Raw genomic sequence first — 12,298 nt, 5'->3', positions numbered from 1 at the left:
CCAGAGGAAGTGGTGGAGGCTGGTACAATTGCAACATTTAAGAGGCATCTGGATGGGTATATGAATAGGAAGGGTTTGGAGGGATATGGGCCGGGTGCTGGCAGATTGGGTTGGGAGAACTGGTTGACATGGATGGGTTGGACCGAAGAGCCTGTTTCTATGCTGTACATCTCTATAACTCTATGACTTTATGACTATGTCAACCACATTGTGTTGGGTGTGACCATGTAGACCAGACCAGCAGACCCCTTTCCTAAAGGGCACCAGTGAACCTGATGAGATTTTATGACAACTTATCACAGTCACTATCATTAAAAGTAGCCTTCAATTGCAGATTTATCAATTAATTGAATTTAAGTGCCACCGCTTTCTTGGTGGGATGTGAACCTGTGCCTTTAGAATACTAGTGACATTGCCACAATATCACTGCCTCCTCCATCTGCTACACTGAGTACTGATGCATGCAGATGATTGACCTTGCTCTGCTTTCTTCACTGTCTAAAAGTAGTCTGTTCCTTTCCCTTGGTCCTCCTTGATCCATGGCTGGCGTGGTGTGCTATTCCCGACAGTATCCACAAGGTGCAGCATGCTGATCACAGACGGGTCTCTGCTCCTCCTGATAGCTTCACTCTGTGAGTAACAATTCTCTCTGTGCACTCACACCTTTACAGACTTGGCCATGCTCCCTGCTATCTCTTTCTCTGTCAATGCATTGCAAAGTAAACCCACTGAAACCACAATATATCAAAGACCACAATGAGTAAGGGATTGAAGGAAAACAGAGAGCTGTATCTCTGATGTCTTATATACCGTAGGTACTTGATTAATATACTCGAGTCGTGGTTGATCTCATGTCAAAGTTCACCTCCTATTTTTGGCCAAAAATCTGGAATGTTCCATATGTCTCGTATAAACATCAACCCTAGTTCTTCACAGATAATAGATCAACATTTATGAGTCAGTGTGCCGGTCTTCTGTTCTGCTCCAGGTCTTCCAGTCTGCCAGCTGTCGTGCTCCGCTCTGGATTTTAAGAATTACCATAATTCATTGTGTTTATTTCTTGATTCATTTAGAGATCATTTGGGCTACTGCTAATGTTATGGTATGAATTTTGATGGGCATGAATTTCAGCCACTCAAAAGTTGTATTTATGTAATAGTCGACCCCATGAATTTAACCTTAAGAAATAGTCAAAAGAAATTTACTGTAACTCAAATATATATGCTAATATAGTTTGGATTGTACTGTTATTGTGTGTGTTTTGTGTATTAAACCCGTGATTATGTCAGTAGTCTCAATGTCCACATAAGACTCAATTTAAGACACTATTTTATGCCCAGTATCATGCTTTACCTCCTATTCCATTTTATTTTACTTCACCCATGACTGATGAAGGGCTTTTGCTCGAAATGTCGACTGTCATGCTCCTCGGATGCTGCCTAACCTGCTGTGCTTTTCCAGCACCACACTCTCGACTTCAATCTCCAGTATCTGCAGTCCTTACTTTCGCCTGGTATGAATCCTTATTAACAATGTTCTTTCCTGAAGAAGGGCTCATGCCCGAAACGTTGATTCTCCTGCTCCTTGGATGCTGCCTGACCTGCTGCGCTTTTCCAGCAACACATTTTCAGCTCAGTGACAATGTATAAAACCCAGTTATATAGAATCGTCGAGTCACACAGCATGGAAACAGACCCTTTAGTCCAACCAGTCCATAGTCCTAAACCAAACTAGTCCCACCTACCTGCACTTGGCCCATATCCCTCCAAACATTTCTTATTCATGTACTTATCTAAATGTCTTTTAAATGTTGTAACTGTACCCACATCCACCACTTCCTCTGAAAGTTCATTCCATACCTGAATCTGTATTTTTTAAATCTTTTCCAATCACCTTAAAAATATACCTCCAGTCTTGAAATCCCCCACCCTAGGGAAAGGACACCCTCCATTCACCTTATCTACATTCCTCATAGCTTTATAAACCTCGATAACGTCACCCCTCAAACTCCTATGTTCCAGTGGAAAAAGACTTAGCCTGTCTAGCCTCTAATGAGAACTCAAACTCTCCATTCCCAGCAACATCCTGGTAAGTCTCTTCTGAACTCTCTCCATGAGGTGGAGGTGCCAGTGTTGAACTGGGGTGGACCAGGTCAGAAGTTACACGACACCAGATTATAGTCCAACAAGTTTATTTGAAATCACAAGCTTTTGGAATGCTGATCCTTCGTCAGGTGAAGTATCTGAAGTCACCCGATGAAAGAGCAGCACTCTGAAAGCTTGTGATTTCAAATGAGCCTGTTGGACTATAACCTGGTGTTGTGTGACTTCTGAACCTCTCTCCAGCTTAGCAGGTCTGATAGCATCTGCGGAGAGAAAAAAAGGTAATATTTTGACTCTGGTGACTCTTCTTCAGACCATATAAGACAATGTTAGATTCCTTTCTTCTGTTCCATTCTTCATTGCAGCAATCATATTTGTTTTGGGGATTTGGCAAGTGGTTTTACAGTTAGACGCATACCCTGCTACTATCTCTCCCATTTATTTGAGCTGAGACTGAGCTCAGTCTTCCCGGGAAAACAGATTCCAGAGTGGGGCTTGGAAATCCCTGGGTTTTTTTTGCCAGTCAGCTTAAATATACATTCCCTGGTAGTGACTTTTCTGCTATATCATGACCATTCATGATTTTGAGCACCTCTTTCAAATTTTCTCCCCTCTTCTCTACCCAGAGGAGATTGACACCAGCTCTATCTCTCCACATCAGTCGAGATTCCTGCAACCAATCTGTTACATCTCTTTCATATCACCCCCAAACTTAAAAATGTAGTACCCCAAACCTCATATTCTTTCACAAGGTGCAGGTGTTTCTGACAAGGCCTGCATTTGTTGCCCATCCCTAGTTGCCCTTGAATTCTACAGCTTGTTTAGGCCATTTAAAAGGGCAGTTAAGAGTCAACCAGAACACTCTAGGTCTGCAGTGACATGGAGACCAGACCAGGTAAAAATGGCAGATCTCCTTCCCTTAAAGATGGTGGCAAAGCAACTGTGAGTGGGGAGTGGGGCAGGAGCTGTTTGGAGTGTTGGTCGGGATGGTAAATGCATGTTAAATTGATATACATGTGAGGTACATTTAACTAAGTCATGTTAGGCATTTCCTACAAAAGGTATTGTGTGTGTAACTCAAGTTAATGCATCTATCTAAAACAGTGTCATTACAGCAGCAGCTCTGTCCAGTCAGCAATGTTGAGTGAATAATTCCAATCAAGAATCCTGTGGATCCATGACACTCAGATGGTCCACTCAGATCTCCATTCCCTCCTGCTCCTAATCACAAGCTCTGGTGACAGCTTTCATTTTTACTGGTTTCTTATCTATGGTGTTTTCCAGCCCTCACACTGTCCCTGGTCGGCTGAGGATCCGGGTGAACAGGATCAGTCTCCAAGACTACGAAAATCCACAATACAATAAGGAGCGGCTACAAGAGATTTGTAAGTAAAGATGGATTTTCTGGGAGTAATCTTCACTCACCATGCTGGCACTCGCAGGATTAGATGATCTCAACCTTTCCATTTGTTTTTATCATTCAGCAGAGAGTAAAAGCCTGGTGTGACATGAAACCAACCTTATACCTGAATAAAGCTCAGTCTAGGTATCTGTTACATCAGCACGAATTACAGAATTCAAGAAAGCTGTACAAAAGAGGAAGCTCAAGCACTGAGCATGTTCAAGTCAGAGTTAAATTTCTAGATCTCAGTGTCACCTGGAGATAGACATGCTGGAAAAACTCAACATGTCAGGTAGCATCTGTGGAGAAAGAAACAGTTAACGTTTCATGTCTGGTTATAACTCTTCTTCAGAATTGAAAGGTGTTGGAAAATGTCATTTTTAGAGGCAGAGGAGGAGCAAGAAGGCAGATGATGGAGAGGCCCAATGCCTCTGATCGTGAAAAGGGAAAAAGATGTAAAATGGGTGTGAAAGGGCGAGACTTGCTCCACTAAATAAGACATAAACAAGTCAAAACTTGATGGTGTAGGAGGGGAGAGGTGGGAACAAAGTAAGACAAATGGAAAACAGATATGTGGCCAGGCTCTGAAGTTGTAGAATCCAGCAGTGCGATGTAGAGGTTATATAAAGTTTTTACATGAAAAAGAGATGTTGCACTTCAAGCTTGTATTTTGCTTCATTGGAACTTTGTAGCAGCCCAGGACAGAAATTTAACTTGAGAACAAGGTAGTTTATTGAATGGCAAGTGTCTGAGGGGTTTAGGTCATTCCTGTAGACAGATTGGAGGTCTTCCACAAAGTGGTTATCCAATCTGCATTTGGTCTCACCAGTCTAATAGAGACAGTATTTTAAGCAGTGAATTCAGCAGAGTTGATTGAAAGAAGTACAAGTATAATACTGCTTCTCTTGGCAAGTGTCTGAGGGGTTTAGGTCATTCCTGTAGACAGATTGGAGGTCTTCCACAAAGTGGCTATCCAATCTGCATTTGGTCTCACCAATCTAATAGAGACAGTATTTTAAGTAGTGAATTCAGCAGAGTTGATTGAAAGAAGTACAAGTATAATACTGCTTCTCTTGGCAAGTGTCTGAGGGGTTTAGGTCATTCCTGTAGACAGATTGGAGGTCTTCCACAAAGTGGTTATCCAATCTATTTTTGGTCTCACCAATCTAATAGAGACAGTATTTTAAGCAGTGAATTCAGCAGAGTTGATTGAAAGAAGTACAAGTATAATACTGCTTCTCTTGGAAAGTGTCTCTGAGGACTTGGGTTATGATGAGAGAGGAGGTGAATAGCCAAGTATTACATCTGTGATTGTATGGGAAGGTGCTATGAGAAGTGAGGAAGTGTTAAGAGTGATGGAAGACTTGACTGGCTTCCTGCTGGAGGTGGCAGAAATTGCAGAGGATGATCCTTTGAATGTAGAGACTAGTGAGGTGAAAAGTAAGGATAAATTGAACCATGTTGCTGCTGAGGGAAGGAGGGGAAGTAGTTAGGGCAGAAGCGCAGGAGATAGGGCTGAAATGCATGAGGGCACTACCAATCACAGTGGAGAGGGGTTTCCTTAGTTGAGGACAAAAGAGATCATGTCAAAGGTGCTCAGTGGAAAGTGGCATCATCAAAATAGGTGTGACAGAGAAGGAGAAACTGTGAGAATGGAACTGAATCCTTGCAGAAAACAGTGTGAGGAGGTGTAGTCAAAGTAACTGTGATAATTAGTGTGCTTATAATAGATATTGGTAGATATCAGAGTTTGGCACAATGAGACTGATGAAGGGAGGGGAAGAGTCAAAGGTGACCATAAACATAGAACATTACAACGCAGTACAGGCCATTCAGCCCTCAATGTTGCATTGACATGTGGAACCAATCTGAAGTCCATCTATCCGACACTATTTCATTTTCACCCATATGTTTATCCAATGACCATTGAAATGCCCTTAAAGTTGGCAAATCTACTACTGTTGCAGGCAGTGTGTTCCACGCCCCTACTTAAAGAAACTACCTCTAACATCTGTCCTATGACTATCACCCCTCAATTTAAAGCTATGTCCCCTCATGCTAGCCATCACCATCCAAGGGGAAAAGGCTCTCACTGTCCACCCTATCTAACCCTCTGATTATCTTATATGTCTCAATTAAATCACCTCTCAACCTCCTTCTCTCTAACAAAAACAGCCTCAAGTCCTTCAGCTTTTCCTCATAAGACCTCTTATATCAGGCAACAACCTAGTAAATCTCCTCTGAACCCTTTCCAAAAATTCCACATGCTTCCTATAATGTGGTGACCAGAACTGTACGCAATGCTCCAAGTGCAGCCGCACCAGAGTTTTGTACAGCTCTAACATGACCTCGTGGCTCCGAAACTCAATCTCTCTACCAATAAAAGCTAATACACCGTATGCCACCTTAACCTAGGGGGCAACTTTCAGGGATCTATGCACATGGACACCGAGATCTCTCTGCTCATCTACACTACCAAGAATCTTACCATGAGCTCTTTATTCCTATTGCTCCTTCCAAAGTGAATCACCTTACTTCTCTGGATGAACATGAGAGAAGGATGGAAATTGGAAATAAAACTGATGAATTTTTCCAATTTTGGATGAGAGCAGAAAGCAGCACCAAGAAAGAGTTGAGCGGGAGACCAAGTAGGGCGAGAACATTGAATGTTCTGCTGATCCCACAAAGAGCTAGGAATAGTGAGGACCCATGTAGATGTCCATAGCCACATCTTTGACCTGAAGAAAATGAAGTTAAAGGAGAAGCTGTTGAAAGTGACAAGGACCAGCAAGGTGAAGAAGGATGATGGTCAATGGCAACTATACATACCTCCTTTCAAGGAAGAAGCAGAGAGCCTTCAGACCATGCTGATGGGGAATGAATCTTTAAAGTGATTACATGTCCATGGTGAAGAGGATATGGGTAGGGCCAGAAAACTGAAAATTGTAGAATCAAGCCTAAAGCTTCAAAAGAGTCACAAATGTAAGCGGGGAGAAATTGAAAAAGGGAGGTGGTAAAGTCAAGATGGGAAGAAATATGTTCAGTGGGGCAGGAACAGGGTGAAATGATGGGTCTGTCAGGGCAGTCCTGTTCTAGATTTTGGAATGAGGTAGGAGCAGACTATGTGTGGTTAGGTGACCATGAGGTGGGAGGTTGTAGAAGGGAGATCTCCAATGAAGATGATGTCAGTAACAGTCCTTAAAACTACAACCTGATGTTGGTGGTGTCATGCTCCAGGGAGATCAGAGGAAGCGTGAGAGAGTGGCAATCAGCCTGTGCAATGTAGAAGTGAATTCAACTGAGCCAACCCGACTTCTCAAGTGATGGTTTCTGCTGTTTCATTATTTTGTGTCAGTAGTGCCCTTTTCCAATTAATCTGCCATGTTAATCATTTGAAAACAGCATTTAACAGTGACAATTGGATGCCAACTGTTGTTGGCAAATGTAATGCCTATATGACTGGAGCCTGGTGTGCAGTGCTTGGTCCCTTTATTGTTTGTGATCTTCATAATGATATAGATGAGAAAGTAGGCGGGGCTGATAAATTTGCAGATTAGCCAGGTGGTTGACAGTGAGGAGTTAGGTGATAGGTTACAGTAGGACATAACCGGATTGGTCAGATGTGCAGGTCAATAGCAGATGGAATTTAACCTAATAGAGAGTAACTGAAGCGAGGGTAGGGCCTCTTAAGGATCAAGGAGGTCATCTTTGTGTTGGACCCCAGGAGATGTGAGAGATACCAAATGAATATTTTGCATCAGTTTTACTGTGGAGAAAGAAATGGAGTCTAGAGAATGCAGAGAAATAAACGTTGATGTTTTAAAAGCAGTTCACATTAGAGAAGAGGACATTTGAGAGGTCTTAGAGAATATAAAGGTGGATAAATCTCTGGGACCTGATCTAATGTATCCCAGAATGTTGTGTGGAGGGAGGAAATTGCAAGACCTCTTGCAGAAATATTTGCACCACCCTTAACTACAGATGAGGTATCTGCTGACTGGAGGGTGGCTAATGTTGTACCTTTGTTTAAGAAAGGTTGTAAAGAGAAACCAGGGAACTATAGCCCTGTGAGTTTGACTTCAGTTATGGATAAATTGTTGGAGGTGATTATGAAAGATAGGATTTGTGTACGTTTAGAGAGGCAAAAATTGATCAGGAATAGTCAGCATTGTTTTGTGCAAGGAAAATTGTGTCTCTCAAACTTGATTGAGTTTTTTGAGGAAGTTACAAAAAAGATTGTTGATGGCAGAGCAGTTGATGTTGTTTATTTGGATTTTAGTAAAGCCTTTAGTCTACCCTGTGGAACCTTGTTAATTAGTAAACTTAGGTCACATGGGATTTAGGGTGCGCTTGCGAGTTGAATACATAATTGGTTTAACAGCAGGAGACAGAGAGTGGTGGTGGTGGAGGGTTACTTTTCGGACTGGAGGCCTGTCACCAGCAATGATCTACGGGGATCTGTTCTGGGTCCTCTTTTGTTTGTTATTTATATAAATGATTTGGATGAGAATGTAGAAGGCCTGATTAGAAAGTCTGGGGATGATATCCCAAAATTGGTGGCTTGGTAGACAGTGAAGAAGGTTTTCTTAGATTTCATAGGAATCTTGATCAACTGGGTCAATGGGCTGAAAATTGGTAGGTGGAGTTCAATCTGGATAAATGCAAGGTATTGCATTTTGGTATTACAAACAAAGTAGGGCTTATATAATTAATGGTTGGGGCCCTGGGTAGTGTTGTAGAACAGAGGGACATAGGGGTGCAGGTACATAATTCTTTAAAGTTTATGTCACATATAGACATTTGGCACACTTGCCTTCATTGCTCAGTCCTTTGAGTGTAGAAGTTGGGAAGTCATGTGAGGCCTCTCTAGGAATACTTTGTCCAGTTCTGGTTGCCCAGTTATAAGAAGAATATAATCAAGCTGGAGAGGATTTGGAAAAGATTTACTAGGATGTTGCCGGGTATGGAGGGAGTGAGTTATAAATGAATGCTGGATAGGCTGGGACATTTTCAGTGGAATGTAGGAGGTTGTGAGGCAACCTGATAGAAGTTCATAAAATAATGACAGGTACAGATAGAGTTAATAGCAGTTGTCTTTTCTTTAGGATGGGGGTGGGGGTGGGGGGGTCAAGATGAGGGACACATACTTAAGGTGAGAGGAGACCAATCTTAAAAAGCCACAAGGGGCATTTTTTTACACAGAGGTGGGTTGCATGTGGAATCAACTTCCTGAGAAAGTGGTGGATGCAGGTACAATGAAAATTTTTAAAAGACAGTTGGAGAGGTACATGAGTGCAAAAGGCTTAGAGGGATATAGGCCAGGAGCAAGCAGATGGGACTAGTTTAGTTTGGGATTATTTTCGGCATGGATTGGTTGGACCAATGGGTCAGTTTCCATGTTGTATGACTCTATGACTCTAAACGTAAGGTGATGCACTTTGGAAGAGCATAGAATGGTACAGCAGAGGAACAGACCCTTCAGCCCACTATGCCTGTGCAAACCACGATGCTATTTGAACCTAATCCCATCTGCTTGCACTGGTCCATATCCCTCAATTCCCTATCTGTTTATGTGTCTGTCCAAATGATGCCTCTGTATCTGCTTCTTCCACCTCCCCTGGCAGCAAGTTCCAGGCATCTATCACCTTCTGTGTAAAAAAAAAACAAACTTGACTTGCACATCATCTTTAAACTTTCCACCTCTCATCTTACACCTATCCTGCCTAGTATTTGGAAAAAAAAACTCTTAACTATCCACCCTATCCGTGCCTGTCATAACTTTATATACTTCTATCAGGTTACGTCTTAGCTGCTGACACTGGCGAAAACAATCCAAGATTGTCTAATTTCTCATTATAACTAATACACTCCATTCAGGCCACATCCTGGTAAACCTCTTTTGCACCTTCTGTAAAGCCTCCACATCCATCCTTTGGTGTAGTGAACAGAACTGCACATAATACTCCAGGTGTGGCCTAGCTAAAGTTTTATACAGCTGCAACATGACTTGCCTACTCTTATACTCAATGCCTGAGTGATGAAGATAAAAAATCACACAACACCAGGTTATAGTCCAACAGGTTTAATTAGAAGTACTAGCTTTCGGAACGCTGCTCCTTCATCAGGTGATTGGACTATAACCTGCTGTTGTGTGATTTTTTAACTTTGTACACCCCAGTCCAACACTGGCATCTCCAAATCATGAGTGATGAAGGCGAGCATGCCATTTGCCTTCTTTACCACCTTACCTGTGCTGCTACTTTCAGGGAGCTATGGATTCCATCCCTCTGTATATCAATGTTCTTAAGGGTCCCACTGTTTACTGTATAGTTTCCTCATGCATCTGACCTCCCAAAATGCATCACCTCACATATTGTCCAGATTGAACTCCATCTGCCCTTTCTCTGCCCAACTTTCCAATTGACTTATATCCTGCTGTATCCTCGGATAACCTTCCTCACTGACCATAACTCCACCAATGTTTTTGTCATCTGCAAACTAATCAGACCATCTATATTTTCATCCAACTGCTTTATATATATTACAAACAAGGTAGGTTCCAGCACTGATCCTTGCAGAACACACTGGTCACTGCTTCAGTCAGAAAAATTCCCCTCCACAACTATCTTCCATGGCCAAGCCAGTTTTGCGTCCAACTTACTACTCACTATGGATCCCACGTGACTTAATCTTCTGGACCAGCCCATCATGAGGGACCTTTTCAGATACTTTTGTGAAATCCACATGAACAACATCCACTGTCCTACACTCATCATCACCTTAATCACTTCCTCAAACATCTGAATCAAATCGGTGAGACAAGCAATACAGACTATCCCTAATAAGTCCATTATTTTTCAAATACAAGTAAATCCTGTCCATAAGACTCTTCTCCAGTAATTTCTCTATTACTGGAGAAGGCTGACCAGTCAATAATTTTCTGAATTACCCCTATTGCTCTTAAGCAAAGGAACAATATCAGCTATTCTTGAATCTTCTGGGATCTTGCCTATGGCTATAGAGGGTGCACAATCTCTTTCAAGGCCCCAGCAAACTCCTCCTTTGCCTCCCTCAGTGTCCTGGGATAGACCCCATCAGACCCTGGAGACTTACATAACTTAATGTTTTCCAAAATACCCAACACCACCTCTTCCTTAATATCAACATACCCCTTCCTAATCTTACCATCATCCATGTGGGCAGCACGGTGGTACAGTGGTTAGCACTGCTGCCTCACAGCGCCTGAGACCCGGGTTCAGTTCCCGCCTCAGGCGACTTACTGTGTGGAGTCTGCACGTTCTCCCCATGTCTGTGTGGGTTTCCTCCGGGTGCTCTGGTTTCCTCCCACAGTCCAAAGATGTGCAGGGCAGGTGAATTGGCCATGCTAAATTGCCCATAGTGTTAGGTAAGGGGTAAATGTAAGGGTATGGGTGGGTTGTGCTTCGGCAGGTCGGTGTGGACTTGTTGGGCCGAAGGGCCTGTTTCCACACTGTAATGTAATCTAATCTAAATGTCCTTCTCCTTGGTAAGTACTAATGTGAAATATTCATTCAGGTCCTTGCCCACTTCCTCTGCCTCTAAGTATAAATTCACTTCTTTGTCCTTGAGTGGACCTACCCTTTCCTTAGCTACACTCTTGCTCCTAATATATGTATAGAATACCTTGGGATTCTCCTTAATTCTACTTGACACGGAAATTTGCCCTCCTAATTCCTTGTTTAAATTATTCTTTAAGAAAGAGCACGCAAATAGATTATTCAGTGAACAGCAAGACAATAGAAAGCTCAGAAGAATCCTGCCCACAGATCTGAGGTGGCAGGGCCAGTTAATAGGGTAGTTAAGTAGACATATGGGATGCTTGCCTTTAACAGTCATGGCATAGATTATAAGAACAGGAAGGTCTTAATGGATCTGCATAGAACTTCGGTTAGGCCACAGCTAGAGTACTGGTCACTGCACCTTAGGAAGGATTTGATTGTATTAGAGAAGATGGGAAGGAGATTCACCAGGATGTTGCCTGGGATGGAGCATTTCAGCTGTGAAGAGAGGCTGGATAAGTTCGGGTTATTTTCTCTAGAACAGAGAAGGTTGAGGGGGTTACTAATAGAACATAGAACATAGAACAATACAGCACAGAACAGGCCCTTCGGCCCACGATGTTGTGCCGAACATTTGTCCTAGCTTAAGCATCCATCCACGTACCTATCCAATTGCCGCTTAAAGGTCACCAAAGATTCTGACTCTACCACTCCCACAGGCAGCGCATTCCATGCTCCCACCACTCTCTGGGTAAAGAACCTACCCCTGACATCTCCCCTATACCTTCCACCCTTCACCTTAAATTTATGTCCCCTTGTAACACTCTGTTGTACCCGGGGAAAAAGTTTCTGACTGTCTACTCTATCTATGCCTCTGATCATCTTATAAACCTCTATCAAATCACCCCTCATCCTTCGCCGTTCCAAAGATAAAAGGCCTAGCACTCTCAAACTATCCTTGTACGATCTATTCTCCATTCCAGGCAACATCCTGGTAAATCTCCTCTGCACCCTCTCCAAAGCTTCCACATCTTTCCTAAAGTGAGGCGACCAGAACAATTACAGCATTTAAGAGGCATTTGGAAGGGTAGATAAATAGGAAGAGTTTAGAGGGATATGGACCAAGTGCTGGCAAATGGGACTAGATTAGATTAGATTCCCTACAGTGTGGAAACAGGCCCTTCGGCCCAACCAGTCCACACCGACCCTCCGAAGAGTAACCCACCCAGACTCATTTCCCTCTGACTAATGCACCT

The 12,298-nt window shown here is 42.8% G+C and overlaps 1 protein-coding gene across 3 annotated transcripts in view; it reads left to right on the top strand.

The window, feature by feature from the left end:
- dgki (diacylglycerol kinase, iota) overlaps positions 1-12,298 on the top strand; it is a 253,041-nt gene that overhangs the window by 178,132 nt on the left and 62,611 nt on the right. For all 3 annotated transcript variants that reach the window (XM_043708943.1, XM_043708942.1, XM_043708940.1), the window contains exons 21-22: positions 570-632; positions 3,387-3,487. In XM_043708943.1, coding sequence (XP_043564878.1) covers positions 570-632; positions 3,387-3,487 — 164 coding nt within the window. The remainder of the gene's footprint in view (positions 1-569; positions 633-3,386; positions 3,488-12,298) is intronic.

This window comes from Chiloscyllium plagiosum, chromosome 19 (genome assembly GCF_004010195.1).
Source record: "Chiloscyllium plagiosum isolate BGI_BamShark_2017 chromosome 19, ASM401019v2, whole genome shotgun sequence".
NCBI lineage: Eukaryota > Metazoa > Chordata > Chondrichthyes > Orectolobiformes > Hemiscylliidae > Chiloscyllium > Chiloscyllium plagiosum.
The sequence above is the reverse complement of the archived record's forward strand: the minus strand, read 5'-3'. Positions and strand labels throughout refer to the sequence as shown.